General features: G+C 41.9%; 1 protein-coding gene across 1 annotated transcript in view; it reads left to right on the plus strand.

Moving 5' to 3' along the window:
• snx29 (sorting nexin 29) overlaps positions 1–27638 on the plus strand; it is a 679392-nt gene that overhangs the window by 459164 nt on the left and 192590 nt on the right. The window contains exons 17-18 of the mRNA XM_033040302.1: positions 7529–7584; positions 17928–18009. Of these exons, the coding sequence (XP_032896193.1) occupies positions 7529–7584; positions 17928–18009 (138 nt within the window). The remainder of the gene's footprint in view (positions 1–7528; positions 7585–17927; positions 18010–27638) is intronic.

Raw genomic sequence — 27638 nt, forward strand, 5'->3', positions numbered from 1 at the left:
CCCACACTGACCTTTCTGTCCTGGGCCAGAAATTCTCCAGGGATGCTGCTTGACCCGTTGAGTTACTCCAACACTTTGTGTCCTCTTTTGTGAACCAGCATCTGCAGTTTCTTGTTCCTATATTCTAAAAAAAATATTGCTCTCTGTGTACTGTGTGACTGAGCCTCCCACTCACTCTGTGACTGAGCCTCTCACTGCTCTCCTGAGTGGACGATTCCTAAGATTCACTACCTCTGGGTGAACAAATTTCTTCTCAGCAGTTTCCTTGATGACAGACCCTGTATTTTTAAATTGTGACCCCTGGCTCTGAGCTCCCCAGCCTTGTGCAATATCAGCGCCGCATTGATGACAAGATTGAAGCATTTGCAAGCACTCTCAGCCAGGAACGTTTAACAGATGATCCTTCTTGCCCTACTACTGAGGTCTTTTGCATCGTGTAAGTCGACCATTATGATTCACTCAAAGTGAAAAGACAGAGTGCACTGAAGACAATAAATTCACTGGGCCAGGCATTATCCAGGATGTGGGGGTGGTGATGTGTGCTCCAGTGCCTTTGCATCTATATTCAGCTATCCATCCTAGCTGCAATATTGGCATTAATGAGAATATAGAAATGTTCCATTTGAATCCAATCTACAGAAAGCAGGTCAACCTTATCCCAACAAATTATAGATCCATCAGTCGAATGTTGGTGGATAATGGAAGGTTTCATTGGTAACACCATTGGGTAGAATTTATCACCAACAAATATGGACTCATTTTGGATGGTGGCTGGATTATTTGGCTCCAAACATAGTCATTTGGATCCAAAAAAAGAACAGATGAGCTGGATTTTAGAAGTTGTGAATAACAGCTTTTTATATCATTGTGATATTGAACCAAGTGTGGGTTTTAATGAATCTTGATAACATGTAGGTCTGTCATAACCAACATGAAAACCTTCTGCTGTGTCCAGTTTGCTGGTGGGGCTAGTGGCAGGGCAGGACCACTCCAACCTTCACCACATGACCAGGATACTGAGAACAGCACACACTCTGTGCCCCAAGCCATTCCCTTTAACTGCGGACATTGAAAACATATTGATCAGTAAAAAACGATAAAATAAGGTACTGACTATTAAACTCAAAAAGGCAGCCAACATCATCAAGGACCCACACCATCCTGGCCACGCACTCATCTCTCCGCTACCATCGGGCAGAAGTAACAGGAGCCTGAAATCCGTTACATCCAGGTTCAGGAACAGCTTCTTCCCCACAGCCATCAGGCTATTAAACTTGCCAACAAACAAACTCTGAACTGTAACAGCCTATTGCACTTTATCTGCTTATTTATGTGTATATTGAACTGAACTGTTCTGTATTTTTGCATACTATATTCTGTTGTGCTGCAGCGAGCAAGAATTTCATTGTCCTATCTGGGACACATGACAATAAACTCTCTTGACTTGACTTCACTTCACTTCACAGATGGATCTCCAGGCAATTTGGAAAAAATACATAAAGGCTATGTTTTTATTTCACAAAGCAATCTGTTCATATTTTACTTTTGGAAGGTAAACATTTCTTAGGCTCATCCTTTAAAATCCATGTGATTTAGACCGTGTACATCTCCATGTATTTGAAAACATCATGGCTACATCTATAATGTACACATATTCTTATATTCACTGGAGTTTAGAAGGATGAGGGGGATCTTATAGAAACATATAAAATTATAAAATGACTGGACAAGCTAGATGCAGGAAAAATGTTCCCAATGTTGGGCGAGTCCAGAACCAGGGGCCACAGTCTTAGAGTAAAGGGGAGGCCATTTAAGACTGAGGTGAGAAAAAAACTTTTTCACCCAGAGAGTTGTGAATTTGTGGAATTCCCTGCAACAGAGGGCAATGGAAGCCAAATCACTGGATGGATTTAAGAGAGAGTTAGATAGAGCTCTAGGGGCTAGTGGAAACAAGGGATATGGGGAGAAGGCAGGCATGGGTTATTCATTGGGGACGATCAGCCATGATCACAATGAATAGCGGTGCTGGCTCGAAGGGCCGAATGGCCTCCTCCTGCACCTATTTTCTATGTTCCTATGGTACACTGCACCAGCTCACTGTTGCTTCTTTAGCTGCACTACAAATGTTCAACCTCCACACCTGGAAAGACAACTTCAGTTGGAACAGCCAACTGAAGATTCACATCCTAGCCAAACCCCATCAAACTTGGAAATGATTTACCAATTCTTCATTGTAGAATACTCTGCCCTTTACCAGTGTTACATGAACCCCCATAGTTGTTGTTCCGGACACTCAGAAAGGGGACGAGCCAATTTCTGGAGCTGGGAGGGATGTTAATAAAATGTTGGCCACGTCAACGTGAATAAAATACAGAATACAACTTATTTGGAACTGATTACTATGCAGAATTCATCTTGCAAAATACACTTCACTTCACTCTAGTGCTCATCATATATAATGAACAATATTCTTGCAATTCAAATTTCTGTAGGGAGATTGTGAATATGTTTCTCATACCAAAGCATTAGATTAAAATGTATAAATCATTTGTTCCTAAGAGTAGTGCAATATGAGTTGAAAGGGTGCTTTCTCTGAACTCATTTTACATGCCAAGAAGTTTAATTTTTTCTTTGAATAAAAGTGAAAATGGTGATCATGACTAAGTTGATGTATCTGTATGTAAAGGAAACAGCTGGCCATCACTTCACATGGATTCAAGGTGAGAATTTAAAAATCTGGCAATTGGAAGATGACAGAATATATAACCCAAGAAGGCATTATAAAATGTCATTATATCCTGCATTTCAATTTTCCTTGTCAAAGAATATAATTTAACAAATGCAGTGATCAAATAAAACATCTGTAGTTGATGCTGCATTAACAATGATACCTAGTGCTGTAGATAGACACAAGAAGCTGGTGTTGTTCAGCGGGACAGGCAGCATCTCTGGAGAGAAGGAACGGGTGACTTTTTGGCTAGTGCTGTGCTGTGGTGGCTCACTAGTAGATGGTTAATATTAATCTTTAAATATCCACTAGGACAGGATGCTATATTTCATGCTGATTTATAGGATCATCTAAATGTTGAATGCAAGTGTTTCCTTGTAGCAATTTAAATGGCCATTATTAGTTAATCCATCTGGCCTAAACCTATATGCCAAATGTTTTGTTTTTTCATCTCTAGTCTTTGTCCAACCATCTGCCAATCAACCCCCTCCCCCCTCACCGGTATCCACCTATCACTTGCCAGATTTTGTCCCATTCTCCCTACCTCCCTTCCAGCTTTCTCCCACTCCCTCACTACTATCAGTCTGGTTTAGGATAGAGATACAGCGTGGAAATAGGCCCTTTGGCCCACTGAGCCCACACTGACCAGTGATCACCCATACACTAATTCTATTCAACGCACTAGGGACAATTTACAGAAGCCAAATAGCCTCCAAACTTGCACGTCTTTGAAATGTGGGGGAAAACCGGAGCACCTGGAGAAAACCCACATGGTCACAGGGAGAACGTACAAACTTCAGACAGACGGCACCTGCAGTTAGGATCGAACCCATGTCTCCGATGCAGGAACTCTGCCACTGCGTTACTGCGCCGCCCTTAATTAGGATCCTGAGCCGTAATCTAGCCTAGCATTGTTCTCCAGAACATTGTTATTTGTTCTGGTGTTGAGTCATTGAGTTAACAACGCTGAGTTATTCCAGCGCCTTGTGTGTTTTTTTGTAAACCAGCATCTGCAGTTCCTTGTGTCTAGCATTACTCATTTGTGTGGTTACCACAGGCCCTCTTCCTTAAATGAGAGAGGGAATGCTTCAAACACACTGTTTGTAACCCGAGTGTGAAGTTAAATTATTGAATATAACTGGAGAGGATTATTGTATGTGAGAACGAATAATTGTCAATGACTGGTCTTGCTTCATGCAGGTTGAATTGTAAAAGATAATATTTGCACATTCAGCTTTTCAAAATAAACACAACTTTGGCCGTGCAACGTCCTTGCAAATTGAAGCATAATTAACAGAGGATCATCTCTGACATCCTGTTGAAGCACTTTTATTCAGGCTATTCAGGCATAACTATGCTACTTATTGGACTGTCTGGAAGCAGTGCTGAGAGGGTTAGAGAGGTCACTCAGTTTAGCAGCTTTGTGAAATTTCATTTTCTTTGGCAGTCTGTCAGAGGGCAGGTGCTGTCACTTCATTTCATGAAACGTCAAAGCCTTTGCAATAGTGCTGTCCATATTTAGAAATGTTTAAATATACCAAGGGCACATTCGGGTGGATTTAAATACAGCAGAACCAATTTAGATACATTTAAATATATTTTATGTCTATATATTTAATTAAAGTACAGTATAACTGACGGGTTGAACTGTTAAACAAATCTCAGCTGTTTTTGCTCAGTCAGTCCATATGATACATCGTGCCCCAGGAAATACTTTGCTAGGTTTTCTCCTGACAGAAATCCATCATTGTTACTGCTGGATTCAGTGAGTCCTGATGGACATTTCTATTTACTGATGTACACTTCTGTGCATCCAGACGCACATTTTTGGTTTGGAATCGTTAGTTGAAAAGTTGTATGAATTGTAGAATAATGGACATTTTCTTCATGAGGACCTTTTAATCAATAATACTGAACTCCATTCAATTGACCAGGTTGCCAAGGATGCAGGGCACCAGCAACATTTATTATTATGTTATTATATTATACTATATATAATATTTTAATTATCATATAGTCATCATTTTATTCATTTATTATTGTTTATTTATTATTATATATTTAAATTATTAGCACATATTATATTATAACATTTATTATTAAATAGAACAAATTATTTTAATCTCGGAGAATATAAATTATTTTATCACCTTAAATAAGCAGTTGCATGGTTTGTACAGTGACGATCAAATATTTTATTCGGGTAGAAACAGAGGACTTGTTTTGATTTGAATGTCTTGAGAGCATTTTAAAATTATCATTGTGCAAATTTTACATTTGTGTATTTTATGATCCCAATTAAATTTTCAAATGATTAGCGTCACAAACTGTACAGCAACTTTGGTTCACCTTGTCCATGCCAACCAAGTTAGCATACTATGCTTGTATCATTTACTTGCTGTCAACACATAGCTCTCAAAGCCCCTTCTTTTAAATGTATAATTGCATCCACTTCTGTACCTGCCGATGACAGCTCTTTCCTGATATTGTCTACCCGATGGTTGAAAGCATTGATCCTAGGGTTAGTCCTAAATCTCTTCCCTTTCACTTTAAGCCTAACTAAAAGCCCTCTAATTTTGTAATCCTCTAGTGTGGGAAATGTTATTTCATTTTATCCATGCCACTCATGATTTGTGCCCCTCAATAAGGTCAGCTTCGCCAAAGAAAAAAAGTCCCGGCCTATCCAACCTCTCCCTACAACTCAAGCCCTCAAGCCCAGGTAACGTAACGGTGAATCACATCTGCACCCTTTTCAACGTAGTCACATTCTTCCTGTAGTTGGGCAACCAGAACTGCATACTGTACTCAAAACGTAGCCTCCCCAACAATGTGTGGAGCTGTATCATGATGTGTCACCTTTTGTGCTGAAAACCTTTTCTTATGAAGAAAAGCACGTTCTTCACCACACGTTCTATCTAACTCGCCATGCACCTGCATTCAAATCTTTCTGTTCTGCGTGTACTATGCAATTAACCTGCACTGGTTTGACTTAGTAACAAAAGTGCAAGTACTACTAGTTTTCAAGGGGAATGACTACGGAAGATTTGTGCCCTCTCTGCCTGCTCCTTTCACCATTCCTGCAGGTCACCCATCACTTTCTGCCTGTACTTTAGATGTGACCGCCTCAGTATAACTCCATGATGTTCTCATTCTCCCTGACACTGAAGTCATCCAGTCATAGCTGCAGTTTCCTCACGTGGTCAGTCAGGAGTTACGGATGGACACACTTCCACAAGTGTAGCCCTCAGTGATACTGAAACTCTCCCTGACTTCCCATATCCTGCAGGAGGAGCAGTCTATCCCCTAACTGCCATGCTGCCTGAACTTAGGTGAAAGATAAAGGTCATAAAAACAAGATCCAGCCTTATCTTGCTGTCAGCTTCATAACATTGATTTCATGAGATGGTAAAGGGGGGATTTATCTAAGCTCCACTTTGATTGCCTTTCTAAATGCTGGCCATTGTTTGTTATATTAACTCAGTGATTGCTCTGTTAAAACACTACTTTATTGAAACTAACAGCGCTCCTATAGCACTTATCTGCAGCGCCTTTTCTGCATGTAGACCAACACTCTACATTTGGAGCTTATCCTCCTTGGCGGTCAGTCATCTCTGTCTCCAAGTTGCCTTGAATGTTACATAGCCACCTCCTGCTAGGATTGTCTTGCACAAGCTAATTTAAAACTATGTCTCACAGATTAAATTCTCAAGGTTTATGGATATTAGTAGTGACTTCTAATTTGCTTTATTTTCTCATATCATACTCAGTATTCTCCTTCCATATCCATAGTTACTCCACTTAAGAAGGGTCTCAACCCAAAACATCACCCATTCTTTCTCTCCAGAGATGCTGCCTGTCACGCTGAGTTACTCCAGCTTTTTGTGTCTATCTCACTCCATTACAGTGGCTCCCTACACAAACAATCCTACAATGTCTTGCACCTACACCAAACTTTTAACCAATTGTATTATACTTTATCCTGTGCTTGGATCTTGATAATGTTTAGAGTTCTGATAAATATTATGACTCCAGCAAGGTCCAACTGGATGCCTATCACTTCTGATGAACTAATAAATCTCCAGTAACAGGTGATGCTTAACTTTGCTTTACCGATCTATATCCATGCTTCCCTGACCTAGGCTGCTGAAATGCCTTCCATTGGGGAGAAACCGTGCCATCCATTTGATGTAAACAGGTAGATTCCTAGTCACCTTAATTTAAGAGATTTTCCCAGCGGTGATGCAGGGCTAAACACAAAATCAATCTTCCTCCCATCTTCATGCCATCTTTTGCTTAGTAGCTCTGGATTCAAGCATGGGTGACCTTTCTTACAGCTAAAAAACATTTTTAGAGAGCTTGCCACAAGTATTTTGGCAGAGGTAGCTCCTGGAAATGAGCGAGAAACGGCTTTACAGATACTGTGGTTAGGACCCATTTGAGTTATCGATATTCTTCCACAGTTGTCGTCATAGTCACCGTTAATAAAAACAGAAAATGCTGCCATTTAGGTAGCTTCTGTGGAAAAAGAAAAAGACTTAAGACTTCAAAGACTTTTAATCAGGCACTGGAAACGAAATCTGAGACAACAGTAGTAAATTGTTTGTTAAAGATAAATAATTCTTAACTTTGCAACGTTTACAATTGGAAATAAGATCTAAAATGTGTCTTGCGTGTTATATTTTACAGGCGATTATGTTCAGATCAATTTATTTTTGCATGAAAATACAAATCTCTAGAATCTACTGAACAGGGCATATCAGTAATTCGTACAACAACATTGATTTTTATTTTCATTATTAGGTACCTGGTGATTTAAGTCAAACCTCTGAAGATCAAAGCTTATCAGATTTTGAAACGTAAGTCTTGATCTACATTATCATTTTTATGTAGTCTTATCTTGGAAAAATGTACAAATATTCGCATAAACAAATGTTCAAGTAGTGTGATTTAATTATTTTTTGGCGAGGGAGCAATCAGCATTATAGATGTCAATAGACATGTACTTCATTTATATTCATTGCAGTGTTGCTCCAGTATCAGGGAAGCTGGTGCCTTGCATTGAATAACAGTGACTCAACATAAAAGCAGCAAGGGCTCAAAACACACAGCAGGTCAGGTAGCATCTGTGGAGAGAGAAAATCATTTCAAGTCGAAGACTCTTCATCTAGAAAAATGAGAAATAGAGTTAATATTAAGTTGAGAGAGGAGGAGTGTTGGGCAGGATAAAGTGAATAACCTTGATTGGTTGCTGAGGGTTTACTTTGATTACAAAGCAATCTGGGTGACTGATTAGTGAGGGAAGTTAGAGAAAGAGTAAGCCTTATGCCAGTATTCCAGTTCACAGCATTCCCGATGTTAAAGCAATTTTGTCCTTAGGTTTAGTTTAGTTTTGAGATATAGCGCAGAAACAGGCCCTTCAGCCCACCGGGCCCTCGTTGACCAGCGATCCTCGCACATTAACACTTGGGACAATTTTTACATTTACCAAGCCAATTAACCTGCAAACCTGTACGTCTTTGGAGTGTGGGAGGAAACTAAAGATCTCTGAGAAAACCCACGCAGGTCACGGGGAGAACGTACAAACTCCGTACATACAGCAGCCGTAGCTGGAATCGAACCCAGGTCTCCGGCGCTGCAAGCACTGTAAGGCAGCAACTCTACCGCTGCGCCACTGTGCCGCCGTCCTGAGTCTTATTTTCTGGGAACTGTACAATGGTCAATGGGATGTTAGGGAAGGGAGGTTGTAGACAAAGGCGCTTCATTCATACTTGCAGGCCATTCCTTATTATCGTTTGTGTATGTATTAACCCTTTAATTATTTTTCCATTCACATACATTAAGGAGTAGTTTACAGTAAATAATTATCCTCACCATACATTGTTGGGAGCAAACCCACACAGACCTGGGCAAAACACAAGCAGCTCCAAAGGTCACGATTGATCCGAGATCCCTACAAAACTCATTACTGCCTGCGAGGCATCCAGAGGGAAGGTGAATGACTGTTTCTCAAGCTTACATTGGGCCTTGTTGGAAAATGAAGGAGGCTCCAGACAGATTAGAGGTGAAGATAAATAGTGAGTGAAGAAGAGAGGCAAGTTATCATGAAACGACTCCCTCCCAGTGGCCTGGACATCCATCATCATCAAATGTTTGGAGAGGCTAGTTATGGAATGCATTAAGTCCAGTCTACCCAGCAGCCTTGACCAACTGCAGTTTGCCTACTGCCACAACAGGTCCACGGACTATGCCATCGCCCGAGCCCTACACTCATCCCTAGAACACCTGATAAGAAAGACACCCACGCCATACTTCTATTCATAGACTACAGCTCTGCCTCTAATACCATTACACCGTCCAAGCTTATCACAAAACTCTTGGGACTTGGTGTCAGCACACATCTCTGCATCTGGATCCTCAACTTCTTGACCCACAGACCCCAATCAGTGAGGATAGGGGACAAATCATCCTCTACAATAATCCTCAACATGGGTGCTCCTCAGGGCTGTGTTCTCACCCCCCTTCTTTACTCCTTGTACACCCACAACTGGGCAGCCATGTACAAATCTGATTCAATTTTCAAATTCACAGACGACATTACAATTGTGCGCCAGATATCAAATAATGATGAGATGGAGTATACAAGAACCATAATTTTGTATCCTGGTGTCGAGACAACAACCTTTCTGTCAATGTCAGCAAGACAAAGGAGATAGTGATTGACTTCAGGAAGCCAAACAATACACACACTACACACACCCCAGTGTGCATTGACGGTGCCGAAGTAGAGATGGTTGAGAACTTCAAATTCCTAGGAGTCGATCTCACCAACAACTTCTGGACCTCAACATATTGAAAGCAACAACAAGGAGAGCACATCAAACCTCTACTTTCTTAGAAGGCTTAAGGGCCTGTCCCACTTGGTGATTTTTTCAGCGACTGCCGGCATCATTGACTGACGTATCAGGCCACCGAAAACGTTATGGCATGATGCGGCGTGACGCGGCCTCCACAACCAGAGAGCAGTGCTGAACTACTATCTACCTCTGATGTCCCTCGGACTATCCTTGACCGGACTTTGCTGGCTTTACCTTGCACTAAACGTTATACTCTTGTCATGTATCTATACACTGTAAATGATTCGATTGTAATCATGTAATGTGTTTTTGCTGACTGGTTAGTACGCAACAAAAGCTTTTCACTGTACCTCAGTACACGTGATAATGAACTAAACTCAACTAAACAAAACTTAAAGCTCAAGGTTATCCCCACGGAGTGAACAGGAGTGTTTCATGATGGAATGCATATTGAATTTTTCAGATTCAGGTACCGAACCTACTAATACCCCATCCCCTACCACTCCCCTTTCTCCACTCAGCCCCATCTGCATTGGCACCTTTTTCTCCCTTTCCTTTATCCCCTGTCCCTTTTCACCTTCCAATAAATGAGGGGCCTTTTGCACTTCTTAACTCACACTTTTTGTCTCTTCACCTCTGTCCTTTGTCCAACCACCTGTCAATGAAAACCTCCCTCACTTATATCCACCTATGACTTGCCAGGATCAGTTCTTCACTCATCTCACTCACAGCTCTCTCCCCCCACAATCAGACTCTCAACCTGAAACATCGCCTATCCATGTTCTCCACAGTTGCTGCCTGATCCACTGAGTTACTCTGGGACTTTGTGTCAGCCTGTAGTTTTATGGTTTGCAACAAGTTATCAACAAAACACAGGTCAAAAAAGATCCCATTGGTGTTTTATGTCCTCTTTGAGTTCATGAAAAATGTGGCCTTACAGCCAGAAAGACTTGTTTCCACTTGTGGACTCTCTGTGTCGTCCATTGTCAGTAAGTTCAGGACTTCCACTCGTGTCAGTGCATGGATGGGATCCAGTGAAAGGCTAAATACTAGTCCACTGAGAGATCCCTGCGCAATGGCTGTTGGAGATTTCAGTCAAATAGATGAGCTTCGAAATTTGTCAGGGAGACAATTATGAACAATATCAACACTGTGAATGTCACTGAATAGGTGAGGCTTTGAGCAGCAACAGCTTTCATTGATCAGAGTGGCAATGAAGATGATTGATTCCTTACACTGCAAAGTTCAATGATGAAAGAACCAAGATTGAATTCCTTTTAAAACTGCATCCACTTACTTTTCCTGTGTTCAGCTATGAGGAACGCAGACCTAAATTCATTTTTTGGATTCAGATAATCACAATATTCCTTGGAAGTTGTTTCATCCCATGCCATGTTTTATGGCCTGTTTGATTCAGTTTCAGGGACTAATGAAAAGTAAGGGAAAACCATGCACAGATTTCACAGTTTTCATTCCTGTTCCTCCATATGTAGTAGCAGTGTTGTGCAACACACTCCATTCCTCCATCTTTGGGGGCACATTTGAAACATTCAGTCTCTGGGAGGATCTGCGTACAGAGTCTGCTGCTCACATTAGAGGGCTTTGTGTTCTTCATGCCCTACTCTCTTGAGCTCCTCTCCCATCATTCTCTCACTTGCCCTACTCCACTTCCTGCCCAACCCATCCACGCATCTTGCACTCTATCCATCTTCCACCCCCAATCTAACTGTTTGGCCCTGATTCGCAACAGCCCATCTCCCAATCATCTATAGGTTAATATAATCCTCTCCATCTCTGCATTACTGTTGCAGCGTACCCATCCCTCAACCCGTGACCATGCTTAGACTGGCTTGAATGTCATTGGCAGCTGACAGAGGAAGGACCTTTCCAGCTTCAAGATGTTCAGTATTGTGCAATGTCTTTGACCTCATGTACCTCTGAATTATTGAATGAGCTGTTGGACAGAATGCTAAACTGACCAAAGAAGCCAGTTAAACCGACAAGATAAGCACCATTCAGTTTTCAGGCCATTTCTATTTCATCATCCACTTGTTACACAGAAACATTCTATGCAAAAATCTCCAGTTTAGTTTATTGTCACGTGTACAGTGAAAAGCTTTTGTTGCGTGCTAATTGGAAAGACAACGCATGATTACAATCGAGCCATTCACAGATAAATGATAAGGCAATAACGTTTAGTGCAAGATAAAGCCAGTAATGTTCGATCAAAGATAGTCCAAGGTAGACAAAAATGCTGGAGAAACTCAGTGGGTGAGGCAGCATTTATGGAGAAGGAATAGGCGACGTTTCGGGTCACGACCCTTCTTCAGACCCGAAACGTTGCCTATTCCTTCTTTCCATAGATGCTGCCTTACCCGCTGAGTTTCTCCAGCATTTTTGTCTACCTTCGATTTTTCCAGCATCCGCAGTTCTTTCTTAAAGATAGTCCAAGGGTCACCAGTGAGGTAGATAGTAGTTCAGGACTGCACAAGCTGCTCCATGAAGGCAGCCAAAGGGTTGTGCACAACATCAGTACCAGACAGTACACAAAATTGCTGGGGAAACTCAGAGGGTGCAGCAGCATCTATGGAGCGAAGGAAATAGGCGACATTTCGGGCCGAAACCCTTCTTCAGACTGATGGGGGGTGGGGGGGGGGGAAGAAAGAAGGAAAAGGGGAGGAGGAGGAGGAGGAGGAGGAGCCCGAGGGCGGGTGGATAGGGAGGGTGGGAGGAGACAGCTAGAGGGTTAAGGAAGGGGAGGAGACAGCAAGGGCTAGCAAAATTGAAATAGGCGACGTTTCGGGCCGAAACCCTCCTTCAGACTGATGGGGGTGGGGGTCAGTACCATCAGTACCAGACACTCTTTTTAAAAGTCAATTCCAAAAGCATCCTCTCACTTTTTAGTGCTGACAGAAACTTGTAAATGCACTGGAGTGTATCCATTTTGAAGAAAATCTTTGGCAAATTTAAGTTCAATCACAACAAAGTTCTATGACTTTACCAATGTCATTCTACTTAAACTGATTTTAGACGTGTATGAATGTGAGAGTGCATGTTCTGCCTGAGTGTAAATCCTTGCACGCTAAATTATGCCAACAAAAATTAGCACATTGCAATCTCTATCCAATAAATTTGATTTCAACGATTTTTTATAGGCTCATTTGTATGTGATGTAGAAAATGTTTGGAAGCTAAGATTTTGCAGTATGATTACTACGTAGGAGAGTGAGAACTTCATTCGTTCATGGCAGGAAATATTCTCTGCATATAATCTCCGGGGGAATCTTTTGTAATGTTGACAGCATCACCAGAATAATGCTGCAGAAAGAGCATTTTAGTTTGCTACCTTTTCATTTGCACAATGGCACTGTACAATTCAGTTAATAGAATAGTAGCATTAAATGATGCAGTAAATGTTATTATCATGTAGTGATTTGCTGCTCTATTACCTGGCCTATTCCATAATATCTCCTGTGGTTGAAATGAAGTTGTGCTTTCAACGCTAATGCCTTTTCTTCAGTATTTTTGTGCTGAGCATTTGATATGGCACGGCATTGTTTTTATTCAATGTTTCCAGACTCCGGTTATTCCAGGTAATTCATGCCAATTTTCGAAACATCACCCATCCCTTCTCTCCAGAGATACTGTCCCGTTGAGTTACTCCAGATTTTTGTGTCTATTTTGGGTTTTTTTCCATAGCAGAGCTGTATAAAACTAGAAAGGTTGGCTTCAAGGTTAGTTGCAGGAGATTTAGATGAGAATGAGAAGAATCTTTCACCGAGAAATTGATTGGCATGTGGATAACACTGCTTGAGACAGACTCACATTTAAAATGTATCCAGTGAAAGACATGAACTGTGCAGCATTGAAAGCTGTGGTCCATGTGCTGGTAAATAGGATTGGTACTCTGGTTGGTATGGATATGATGGACCATAGAAGTTGTTAGTGTGCTTTATTACTAGATGACCATTAAAAAGGAAAATTAAGTGGTTATCTCTGGCATACAGGCCGCAAGTATCTCCCAGCTAACAACATAAAAATTGATTATTTGATCTTTGTTGCATTTTTATTCATGGGTCTACCAATACCTTTCCAAAGTACTTTGTTGGCTTCAATGTTCTTAGGAGTATTTTTTAATAATTGACTTGTTCAAATCTTAACTCATTAATCTGCCATCATCTTCCAGGTCGTTACTCGTACATGCTGTAGAATTGTTGCTGTAAACAACATCAGATCAGAATTTATTGTCACTCAGTTTTAATGTCTTTTAGTGACTGAGATAACAAATTCTGATAACAACAATTTTTTTAATCATAAACTAAATTCTGTCGGGCTGGATCCAGCCTCCACCTTGTACTCACCCTCTGTATTTTTTCATGTGGAGCCACTAACAATTTATGGTCCCCCTAAGTTTAATCAGACTGCAGGCCTCACTGCCATCCTGAGACGTGAAGCACTCCATTAGCAGAGACTGGGCTTTAGGTAGGGATCCTGAGCACCTGCCGCTACACAGACCTGATGGCCTTTTAATCGATTATAATTAGACATTTGAAATCAATTGAACTGCGGTTTTAAACAAAAGACGTGCCTGGGTCTGACCCCTGCCCTAAACTCTGTTGGGTTTTCACCCAGCGAGTTGTGAATGTGTAGAATTCTCCGCCACATAATGTATTCAAGAGAGAGTCAGATAGAGCTCTTGGGGCTAATGGAATCAAGTGATATGGAGAGAAAGCAGAAACGGGCAACTGATTTTGGATGATCGGCCATGATCATATTGAATTGCGGTGCTGGCTCGAAGGGCCGAATGGCCTACTCCTGCACCTATTTTCTTTGTCTCTAAAAATCTATTTAAATACTTTAAAATATTTTTAAATTATTTAAAATTATAAAAAAACAAATTTATTTCAAAAGGCATTTAACTGATATGAATAAATTAAAAAATGATTAATACTAATTATTTTCCACCCAGTTAGCAAGTTCATTCAAATGAATAAGGCCATGCTGTTGAAACCAACTATTGCTGGCATGAAACTGAGGTTCCAGATACCAATTGCATTTATCTGCTTGGCTCAGGGTATTCTTTGCTCTATCCCCGGACCCAGTGCTGTGTCCCACAATTGTTGTGGCTGCAACTGATTCCAATGCACTCGTGTTCCAGCACAATAATGCCTTGGTGAGGAGGTCAGGAATGCTGAACTGGAAAGAGCTTCACACCCTATGCATTTCAAGTGGTTATTTAGTTAGTTTATTATAATACACGTTTTCGAAAGCTTTATGTAGGAAAAAAAATCTGCAGGTAGACAAAAATGCTGGAGAAACTCAGCGCGTGAGGCAGCATCTAAGGAGCGAAGGAATAGGCAACGTTTCGTGCCGAACATCTTCTTCAGACTGCATATAATCTGCATATTATTTAATGCATTATATTTTAATCAGTAAAGGGAAAACAATATTAGATATGAGAGGTCATATTTTGCACAAAGAAACAAAAGCCCTTTGTTGTGTACTGTGGTACAGTGAACAGCTTTTCTTGCGTGCTATCCAGTCAAAGAAAAGACTAATCAAGATTATAATCAAGCCGTCCACATTGTACAGTTAAAGGGAAAACATTTAGTACAATTAAAGTCCGATTAAAGATAGTTCAAAAGTCTCTGACAAAGTAGAAGGGAGGTCAGGGTGGGCACTCTAGCTGGTGAGAGGATGGTTGACTGATAATAGCTGGGAAGAAACTGTCCCTAAATCTGGAGGTTTGCGGTTATAAATTTCTCTACCTTTTACCTGATAGGAGAGGGGAGAAAAGAGAGTGGTTGGTCATTGCATATGCTGGTGGCCTCGCTGAGGCAGCGAGAAATGTAGATGGAGTCAATGGAAGGTAGGTGGGTTTGCGTGATGGTCCGGGCTATGTTCCCAACAGTCTGCAATTTCTTGTGGATGTTGTTCCCAAACCAAGCTGTGATGCATCCCGATAAAAAGCACCTTTTGTCAACAACAAAGCACTTTTGTTCCTTTAAGCAAAATATTATTCTTCATATTGAATATTGTCTTCCCTTTACTGATTAAAATATAATGCATTAAATAATTTACAGAATGTTTATCCTTCATCGAGTCTTCAAAATTGTGGCAGATAGCACATGTGTGTTTTCTTTTTATAACATGCTGTTCTCATTTTTAGAGCATGGAACAGTGCAGTGTAGGAACAGCCCCTTCGGCCCATAATGTGTGTGCTGAACATAATACCAAGACCATCACTTATCTACCCGTATATAACCCTTATCCCTCCGTTCCTTGCCTATCCAGATGCCTATCCACAGTCTCTTAAATGCCACTAATGTATGTGCCACCACCCCTGGCAGTGCATTCCCGGCACTCACTCTGTGTAAAGAAACATGCCCGCACATCTCCTTTAAACTTTACCCCCCTCTTCGTAAAGCTATGCCCTTGCATTTGATTTTTCCATCCTGGGAAAAAGATTCTAACTGTCTACCCTGTCTGTGCCATCTATCTATTTCTATGATTTTTTTCTGTGTCCTTGCTCCTCCATAATCTGTCTGCGGTAATCTCATTGTGAGTCTGTCTCCTGTTGCATCCAAGTTTCTTTCTGACCTTATCAATTGTGAACTTTTGGTTTGGAGCCTGCTGTATGCAATCTCAGTTAGAGCTCACACACTCCAGATCATCATTTCAGGCCTTCTTTTGTACCATATTATTTATATATTTTTCTTGTTTTTTTAATTTATTTGAGACACTTGTTTAATGTTATTTTATTTATATTGAACCTGTTAGGTTGCATTGTGATTCATGAAACTCGGTCGACCTCAATCTGAGTGTATTGCATTGATATGAAGGGTATCCAGCAAATTTCACTGCCTTCTGCAGGGCTCCTGATACTGCAAAGTGCAAGTTGCTGCTCTTTTGTAATATTTCTCTGTTGTACTTTGGAAGATCACCTTGCATCAGCTTAGTAACATTCAGGACTGTTTAGAATCTGAGTTATAGACAAATCAATGGGTAGCCCATCACTGACTTCCATGTTGCATATCATTGAAATAACTTTCTGTCAACAAAAGTGGTGTATTACTGTAGATAATTAAATCATCCTTGTACAAAGATACACCAATTTTATTTCAAGATAATACTCCAGACATAACTGAGGAAAAGTGTCTATTAAATGCAGGTATTCTCATAGACATTAATTTTACATTATCATCCGGAATATGTGTGTTGTTCACAAGAGGCTTAACATCTGTGTTGAAAGATTTTAGTACTTTTCAAATCTATTTCTATTTGTGGTGTGAATTAAGGACAATCTTATATTTTTGAATTGTATTACCTTGCAGACCTCTATCTGCCTGCAATATTTCCTCCAGCACCATCATGTTTTCAGTCAGTCTCGGCAGTTCCCCTCAGCTCTGACCACCATGTTGAAATAATTTTATAACAATAAATGCCCTTTAGATAGTTGACAAATTGTGCCCTGGCACTTCAGGCAATTGTTATATTTAAAAATTGTGAAATCAAAATACCTGGAAGCTGTGTTGTGAAATATTCTGAGAGATTCTGAGAAGACTGCAATGTCCAGGTTCAGAAATAGCTACTTCCCCACAGCCATCAGGCTGTTAAACTCAACTGAAACAAATCTCTGAACATTAATAGACCATTATCTGTTTATTTGCACTTTATCTGCTTATTTATTGATGTGTGTATATATTTATATAATGGTATATGGACTCACTGATATGTTCTGTATTCATGCCTACAATATTCTGTTGAGCTGAAGCAAAGCAAGAATTTCATTGTCCTATCTGGGACACTTGACAATAAACTCTCTTGACTCTTGGCTTCACTCTTGAGATAAACATTAATTCCCACAATAAATTATTTTACAGATAATTGATAAACTATTGGTAATGGCCTATGTAAGAGAGGTTTCAAATACTGGATTTCCTCATTTATTTCAGTTTGAGGCATTTGCAGTAATCCATCTCGACCTTTCAATCACAATCCCTATTTTTTTAGCAGAATGAACACTAATAGTGATATTTTTAGTCTCTGCGTGTTAATCTGCCTTCACAGAATGTTTTAATTTCAACTCTGTAATGTGCAACATTTTTAGTCTGCTTGCTGCGTGCCATATTAGAAATTCTGCACATAAATCAGTTAATTAATGAATTGAGAAAAATGTTGATGAGACAGTTTTACCTAGCTAGCTGCCATGCATGGAGATTCCAGCCTTGCCCTCTTGAGGTTCCCTTAAAATGTACTAAATGAACTGATTACTTGATTCTAAATTGTTTTGTAAGTTCTATGCGTTTCCTTGAAACTCATTGTTGATTACTTTGTGTTTGTCAGGGCTCACTGTGCACTGATAAATGTCTGGATTCCAACAGTGTTTCTACGTGGACGAGCTGCTAATGCTTTTCATGTGTATCAGGTATGAGTCAAAGATACAAGCACTGAGAAAAAATACGATGCAGTATGTTATTTTTCAAGCTTTTAAAATATCTGCAAAATGTTCTTTCATTACGCAATTATGTTTCCCGAAAGACTTACTTTCTCGTCTTCTTTCTGCTGCTTAAATATAGCTGCAATCTGAATCCTGAATGTTGTAATTTGTGAGTGCATTTCATTTGGTGACAGTGAATTTAGCAAAAGCTATTTGGGTCATTACATTTCACATTGCACAAAAAATCCATCCTATTATGAATTCAATTTTTTTGAATAAATGACCGAAAGGAAAATTGTTCAAAATTACTTTGTGTGGTCAGAAATCATATTCACATCTTTCTGACCTTGATTTCATTGACCATCCGAGCTTTCGGAACAGTGGATGCTCTGTGTCGTCTAGCCTCTGTACATCTTCAAATATAACTTCCTATCACCCTGGCCACCTCTAATGTGTATGATGTTGCTTTGTGAACTATGACTCCCCAAAACTGTACCTTCGCTTACAATGCAGGAATGCATGGACATTGACATCTCGATAAGAAAATTAGCAGAATGAATTAAGATGAAAATAAGTGTAAATGCAAGTGAAGAAGTAGCAGATATAAAGAATCTCGTTAAGTTTGGGATATTTAACATTTTCCGAGTTACATTGAAATCTTCAAAGTTTCTTGGGCAATATTGTATAATACCCTCCTTATCAGCTAGGTCTTCCTGGTGCAAGGATAAGATTTTCTAATCATTCATGTTGGCGGCACAGTGGCATAGCTGGTAGAGCTGCTGCCTCACAGCACCAGAGACATGGTCCAGTCCTGATCTCGGATGCCGTCTGTGTGGAGTTTTCATGGTTCTCTCTGTGATCGCGTGGGTTTCCTGCGGGTACCCTCGTTTCCTCGCATATCCGAAAGACAAATGGGTGTGATAAATGAGATAACATAGAACTAGTGAGACTTGGTGGGCCAAACGGCCTGTTTCCATGCTGTTTTTATCAATCAATCAATCATGCTGTTAAACAGGACATTTAATGCAAAGCATTTTGATCCATTGGTATCTACATAACAGAATTAGATATACCTTTCAAGAATGTGTTCTGAACTATTTGTTTGTTCCGTGTAAGTTGTGTTCCCCAATTATGTTGCTGACTGATTTATTTTCAGTAATTTTTAGCACTCATGGCTCACGTTCCCTTTGTGCTGTTGGAGTAACTGGGAGGAGAGACATGTGCAAACGTAACCATGTTTATTCTGAAGCTTGAGTAGTCATTAAAGTAAAGTAAAGTATCCTTTATTGTCATTCAAACATTTGGTTTGAACGAAATTACGTGCCTTTGCAGTCATGACAGAGAATAAAATAACAGAACACACAATGAACACAATTTAACATCCACCACAGTGAGTCTACCAGGCACCTCCTCACTGTGATGGAAGGCCAAAGTCTTAAAGTCCTTGTCTCTTCCCTCCTTGTTCTCCCTCTGCATTGAGGCGATCCAGGCTTTTGATGTTGGCCCCCCCGCCGGGCGATGGTAAGTCCCGCGGCCGAATCTGAGCTCCGTGAACGGGCCGGTTCAAACTCCGCGGCCCAGGCTGGACGAAGCTGCCACCCTCCAGTCCAGCAGACGAAGCTGTTGTTGCAGGAGCTCCGGAGAAACGGTCACCAACCTGGGACCTGCGAGCTCACAATGTTGTCGTCCACAGGGCCCGCGGCCAAAACCTCCGAGGGTCCAAAGGTGAGTCCTGGCTCTGTGATGATGAGTCCTGGCTCTGCCCCCGGAGTCTCGAGGTCGGTCCCAGTTGGAGGCCGCCAGCTCCGCGATTAGGCCTCAGCGCAGACGGAGACGGAGACGGAGATGGAGATATGACAAAGAAAAGGTCGCATCCCCCCGAAGGAAGAGACTAAAACAAGTTTCCCCTGCCCCCCACACGTACACAACTAAAAATAATCTAAAACATACGTCAAACAAGACACAAGAAAACAAAAAAAAGAAAAAGACAGGCGGACTGCAGGCGAGCCGCTGCTGCTTGGGCAGCGCCGCCACTTCCAGTGAGAGAGCAGCTGCCATCATTCTAATGAGGGGAGATGCAAATAAAAAATTAGAATACATTTATTCGCACAGTGTCGTAGCAGTATAGAGTTGCTGCGTAACAGCACCAGAGACCCGGGTTCGATCCTGACTATGGGTGCTGTCTGTAAGGTGTTTGTACATTCTCCCCGTGACCTGTGTGTGTTTTCCCTGGGTGCTCCGGTTTCCTCCCCCGCTCCAAAGACGTACAGGTTTGTAGGTTAATTGGCTTGCTATAATTGTAAATTGCCCCTCGTGTTCGGATAGTGTAAGTGTGCGGGGATTGCTGGTTGGCGTGGACTCGCTGGGCCGAAGGGCCTGTTTGTGCGCTGTATCTCTCAACTAAACTAAAACTAAACTTATGGGCCTGTCCCACTTAGGTGATTTTTCAGCGGAATGCCGGTGACTGTCAAGTTGCCGGCAGTCGCCTGAAAATCTGGCAACTGGAACGGCGACTGTCAGAGTGGAACACACACACACACATCGCTTCCTTCACCAGCCAGTTATGCAGGCGGGGGACAGGGCAAGCGGGGGAGCGCTGTCTGAGTGAAATTTGCACGTTGCAAAACCAATGTGATGCAGACACACACCGCGATGAACAGGAAAGTTGGAGCTGTAATTAAGAAGCTAAAAAGCACAGTGTACAGTGAGTCAGTTAAAAGAGGGGGATAGAGGGGGGAGAAGGGGGGGAGAAGGAGTGGAGACAACTTTTCAGAAGCCAGAGATACACGGCTGTGAAGCTCGGCGGACAATTAACATTACCAGTCAGTTATCCTTGGTTCTGAAAACTACTGCTTACGTTTTTTTCTCCCAATGAAATTCACCGGTCAGCACCGGCTACACACTACAAGAACCTTTGACCTCCTGGCAACCCACCGACGGCACGAGAATTCTCGCTACTCTCCATGGCGGCTTCATTCTAGTTGCCGCTAATTTTACAACATGTTGGAAAATTAGCGGCGACCATAAAGAGGCCGCGGCAAGTTCCCAGAATGCGGGAACTCCTCACGACCATGAAGGCAACTTCCCGGCAACCACCCGCAAGCATGTGGCGACTGCATAGTCTCCTGCAGTCGCCTAAAAAGTCGCCTAAGTGGGACAGGCCCATTAGATAGTCACCTTTAAACCTCATCAGTCTGAAGGGTCTCAACCCGAAACGTCATCCATTCCTTCTCTTCAGAGATACTGCCTGTCCCACTGAGTTACTCCAGCATTTTGTGTCTATCTTTAAACAATGTATCCCTTTCCTAAGAGCAACAGATTCAGCTCCTAAATATCACATTTTTGAGGATTTCAATTCTTAGAAATAATTGTAATAATGATTATTTTCTTCCATTTGGCAACTTCAAAAGATACCATTTAGCTAGAAAATATTAATGACAACATAACAGGGTGACTGATTAATCTGTTAGCTTGGCATTGTTCTATTCTATTCATTCTTTAATTAAAGCTCGTTTACTCATGTATAAATTATTTAACTACTTCTACTGCTGCGCATTTTCTGTCCACAAAGTTGATGCACTGTTTTACTTGAGCATTCATCTTTATAAATCTCTGCATCAATTTTACAAACTGTAGATGGTTTGAGAATTGTCACTGATGTTACACAGTGGGGCTTGCACTGGACAGTTATTTTATATTCCACGAGGTATTATTTCTTCATTAATTTGTTTCTATAATCTCTTATTAAGTTTTATCACCAATCAACAAATGACAATGCCACAATTCACTGGTTTATTAGCCTTAATGTAACACTGAATTTTTCATTTTATGCTTTTATATTTAAGATATCTATAATCTCACTAATATGAAATATTATTTGAACAAAAAAGATTAATAATAGGGTAAATGAAACATTTGACAGATGATATATACCCTTTTTCTCCAAATTGCGAAGCCATCAATACTTCTCCACCAGATGCAGGAAAATTGTTCCCGATGTTGAGGAAGTTCAGAACAAGGGGTCACAGTTTAAGGATAAAGGGGAAATATTTTAGGACCGAGATGAGGAAAACTTTTTTCACACAGAGAGTGGTGAATCTCTGGAATTCTCTGCCGCAGAAGGTAGTTGAGGCCAGTTCATTGGCTATATTTAAGAGGGAGTTAGATATGGCCCTTGTGGCTAAAGGGATCAGGGGGTATGGAGAGAAGGCAGGTACAGGATACTGAGTTGGATGATCAGCCATGATCATATTGAATGGCGGTGCAGGCTCGAAGGGCCGAATGGCCTACTCCTGCACCTATTTTCTATGTTTCTATGTTCCTGTCAGTTACACAGCCTGCTAACCTTGTTTTCAACAAAGCTGGATGTCAGGACAACATTGTTAGTACTTGTGTTGTTAGTTTAATTTAGAGATACAGTGCGGAAACAGGCCGTTAGGTCCACCGAGCCGGCGCTGACTAGCGATCCCCGCACATTAACACAAACCTACACACGCTAGGGACAATTTACAATTTTACCAAGCCAATTAACCTACAAACCTGTACATCTTTGTGGGAGGAAACTGGAGTTCCCGGAGAAAACCCATACAGGTCACGGGGAGACTGTCCAAACTCCGTACAGACAGCACCCGTAGTCAGGATCGAACCCGGGTCTCTGGCGTGTAAGGCAGCGACTCTACCGCTGCACCGCCATGCTGCCCCTGTGTTAATGTTTTTAAATATATACTTAAAAAGAAGTACAATTCACTCTTTAGAAAACTGATTTTTTAGTTGCAATGTTATGTCTTTGTATGCCTTGTTGTGCTAGGTTGTCCTACCCAGGATTCATGTATTCCTGGAAAATTCAATCACCGGCAAAGCAAGAGTTAAGCAATTGAGATGACGAATGCCAAAGGCCAATAATCTGACCTCTTCTTTGGATCCTTGTAATTCCTGTTTGAAAAGTGAGACATCTACTTATCTTCAATAGTTACAATTTTGAAAGAGTATAACACACATAAGTCGTGAAAATCAAAACATAAGAGATGGTTCATCAAGGAATAAAGTACAGGAATACAAAAAAGCTGTTACATGTGGAATATTTGGCTCAAGAATTGTTTGCAAATTTATATATATGTTTTGCAAAGCACTGAGCATCCCTTTGAAGTGAGTTCAAAGGTTCAAAGGTTTGTTTATTAGTCACATACACCTAGGTGTAGTGAAATTCTTGTTGCCAGTGCAGCACACAAAAAAGAATACAAACATAACAATAATAAAGAACTTTAACATAAAAAAACTTCCCCCCACAATGGTTCCCATTATGAGGGAAGGCACAAAGTCCAGTCCCATCCCATGTCCACCCATAGTCGGGCCTATTGAGGCCTCCACAGTCGCCGCTACGGAGGCTCGATGTTCCAGGCCGTTCTCGCCGGGAGAATCTTCTCAGCGGCGTGGGAACCCTGGAACGGCCGCTTCCCTTACCGAAGCCAACAAGGCCGCGTCGGATGGAGCTCCACTACTGGCGATCTCGTCGCGAGATCCCAGACTCCCGGTGTAAAGTTCAGCGCCACTGCCCGCAGCTGGCCGCTCCACAGTCCAGCAGCTCCGCGATGTTTTACTCGGCGGTCTTCAGCTCACCGGAGCTCCAGCGCGGTGACCCGGGCAAGGCATCGCCCGCTCTGCTCCGCGATAGCGCTCCAGCGCTGTGCCGCTACCGAAGCCGAGGTTCTGGGCGGTCCCCTCAGGAAACGCCGCTCCAGGCCCACTGGTAGGCCACGAGGACGGGTCGACGGTGCAGCCCGGAGAAAAGCTGCCCCTCCGACCAGGTAGGGACCCTGAAAGGTAGTTTCCCCCTTCCCCCCCCCCCACCCCCCCACATAAAAAAGGCTAGAACTCCTAAAAACAAAACACTCAACTAACTAAAAATAAGAAAAAGATGAAAAACAGACAGCTGCAGGCTGGGCAGCCATACCACACAGGAAGGCGCCCCCTCTGTCAATCATTCATGATCAGATGTAAAATACTGTCAGCATAAGTAGATTGAATGGTGATTAAAAAATGAAGCACACATTATACTTGTTGCGTTGAAGCCCTTTGCAATAGACGATTGAATTTAAATTTAGAACAAAACATTATTTGGCTGGATTCTACACATGGGATTGAAACGACATTGCTTGCCATAACTTCAAATAACACTGTTCACAAAGATAAAGTGATTTCCTTCTTTTTAATGATTGTTGCTGTCAGTATCAGTTCAAGCCGCTCCTGGGAATCCTTCAGCAGCCATGCCATCAAGCTGGAGCTACAAGAGACTGCAGCTGCTGGAATCTTGAACAAAAAACACACTGCTGGAGCCGCTGAGATGCTCCAGCTTTTTGCTTTTTGTCATCAAGCCAGATGCGCCTCCAATTAAAAAAAAGATTCTGATGGACAGCAAACAGGGAAGAGCAAAGCACGAAGAACATCAGCTAACGTTTTGTGCTGTCTTTCTGAGGACAAAATAATTTTACTAATATCTACATAAGATTAAGGTCCAAGGTGGAATTTCATAAATAATATTTAAGAGTATATTTATTATTTTAAAAACGATTGCATTCGAAAATACATATTTGTTCATCTTTCAGAATCAGAAACAGAATCACACTTTATTCACCAAGTATGTTTTGCAACATACGAGGAATTTCATTGGCCAGATCAGTCATACAATTAAAAGCAACAGACTCAAAAACACATTTTAACATGAACATCCACCACAGTGACTCCTACACATTCTTCACTGTGATGGAAGGCGAAATAAAGTTCAAGGCCTTCCTTTTGTTCTTCCTCGGTCGGGGGCATCGAGCCCTCCATTGATGAGACAGTCTTGACTCCCGTAGCCGGTGGCGTTTGGGCTCTCCGCGTCGAGGCGATTTGCTCACGCATCGGGGTGTTGTAACTCCCCCGCGCCGGGCAATCAAACCTCGCGTTGGGGCTGGTCGAACTATCTGCGGCGTTGGAGCTCCCGACTCGCCTCTCCCGAGACTGTGAGCCCTTGCTGGTAAGTCCGCAGGCAGCGGTGGGAGCGATCCCAGACAAGGGATCCGCTCCGATGTTAAGTCCGCGCCCCACGGTGGGGCTCACGACAGTCCGAGGAGGCTTCCAACTCCATCGATGGTAGGCCGCAGAGCCCGGAGAATGTGATCTGAAAATCAATCACATCTCCGGGAAGGTAAGAAATTGAAAACAAGTTTTCCCGGATCCCCTCCCCCCCCCCCACCCACATAAAACAAACCGAAATACATTAAAACAAACTCTTAACAGATGCTAAAAATAACAAAAAGATGAAAAAAATGAACAGACTGCCGGCAGGGCTGGCCATCTCCCCGGCGCCCCTGATGGTCATGATGTGGATGTTGTTGCCAAGCAATTATTGTCCATCCGTAATTAACCATGAGAAGGTTAATGGTGAACTGCTGCCTTGAATCATGGATGTCCTTGCATCAGAACTCATAGACTGCTGTTGGTTGGGAGTCTAGGATTTAGACGTGGCCGAAGACGTAGACGCAGCTTCTTTCCAGATCAGGATGGTGTAATCTGAAGGGAAATCTGCAGGTGGTGGTCTTTCCATGCGTTCGCTCTCCTCGTTCTGCTTGATGCTGGACCAGCTTGGACAAGCACCTGCAGTACTTTCAGTAAATTTGTATTGTAGGACCAGAGACTTTGCTGAATGGTAAAATAGATTTGGTCATAATAACTCGTTCAACAACTATAACATTTTCAGGATATTTTCTTGTTTTCTTTTTCAATTTCACCAATTTCCTTGGTTGCAAACGACACAGCGCATGCAAAGAAACCTGGATCATTAACAATGGTCTTGGAATATCTATGTTAAACATATATGTCTGCAAACATTTTAAAGTTGGTCTCGGTGAGACCAAGCGTACGCTTGGCGATCGCTTCGCCGAACACCTCCGCTCGGTTCGCAATAACCAACCTGATCTCCCAGTGGCTCAGCACTTCAACTCCCCCTCCCATTCCGAATCCGACCTTTCTGGCCTGGGCCTCCTGGTCATGATCAGAGTGAGGACCAACGGAAATTGGAGGAGCAGCACCTCATATTTCACTTGGGCAGTTTGTACCCCAGTTGTATGAACATTGACTTCTCTAATTTCAGGAAGTCCTTGCTGTCTCCTCCCCTTCTCAGCTCTCCCTCAGCCCTCTGGCTCCTCCTCTTCCTTTCTTTTTTCCTTTCTTCTTCCCGCCCCCCCCCCCCCACCCTACATCAGTCTGAAGAAGGGTCTCGACCCGAAACGTTGCCTATTTCCATAGATACTGCCTCACCCGCTGAGTTTCTCCAGAATTTTTGTCTACCTTTTAAAGTTACTGGCAGTTTTACAAAATAATGTAGTTGAACTGCAATGTTTGTCAATCCAACAAATACAGAATCAAAGTCAGTTTCGTGATTCCCATTGTAATCATTCACCATGCTTAATTCATTGATCCATCTTATTAGGTTGCTACCTTGAGTTTTCAGCTGTCTTCTTTCATCTTCAGCTGTGCCTTTTTCTTCTTTTTCTTCCTCCTTTACTTTCCTTTCTGTGTCCCTAATCCTCTGTCTTAATCCTCTTAATCCTCTGTCCTCCGAGTTTCAATTCTACCTCTCTGGGTTCTGAGGTAGTGATGCGGTCGATGTCGGACCTACAGAATTGACATAGGTTGGACAAGCAGGTAGGTAGCGTGAAAGGTGGTGCACACTTTTGGCGGCGTACTCCGAGCATCTATGTGATCTCAAGGAATATGTTTGGTGTAATATGTAATGCCACAAATGCTTCTTTTCAATGTTAATAGACATAGACCAGGAACTCCCATGTGTTGGTAAAGATGTAACATTTTTAAAGGCAACTTTAAAAACATCCTTAAAATATTTCTTCTCTGCACTTGGTAATTTTTTCCAGTGACTGAGGTTGGAATAGGGATTTTGTTTTGGGCATCAGCTACAGTGGCTTGCAAAAGTTTTCATACCCCTTGAACTTTTCCACATTTTGTCACGTTACAACCACAAACGTAAATGTATTTTATTGGGATTTTATGTGATAGACCAACACAAAGTGGTGCATAATTGTGAAGTGGAAGGAAAATGATACATGGTTTTCAAATTTTTTTTACAAATAAAAAACTGAAAAGTGTGGTGTGCAAAGGTATTCAGCCCCCCTGAGTCAATACTTTGTAGAACCACCTTTCGCTGCAATTACAGCTGCAAGCCTTTTGGGGTATGTCTCTACCAGCTTTGCACATCTAGAGACTGAAATTTTTGCCCATTCTTCTTTGCAAAATAGCTCAAGCTCAGTCAGATTGGATGGAGAGCGTCTGTGAACAGCAATTTTCAAGTCTTGCCAGAGATTCTCAATTGGATTTAGGTCTGGACTTTGACTGGGCCATTCTAACACATGAATATGCTTTGATCTAAACCATTCCATTGTAGCTCTGGCTGTATGTTTAGGGTAGTTGTCCTGCTGGAAGGTGAACCTCCGCCCCAGTCTCGTCTTTTGCAGACTCTAACAGGTTTTCTTCCAAGATTGCCCTGTATTTGGCTCCATCCATCTTCCCATCAACTCTGACCAGCTTCCCTGTCCCTGCTGAAGAAAAGCATCCCCACAGCA

Source organism: Amblyraja radiata, chromosome 22 (genome assembly GCF_010909765.2).
Source record: "Amblyraja radiata isolate CabotCenter1 chromosome 22, sAmbRad1.1.pri, whole genome shotgun sequence".
Lineage (NCBI taxonomy): Eukaryota > Metazoa > Chordata > Chondrichthyes > Rajiformes > Rajidae > Amblyraja > Amblyraja radiata.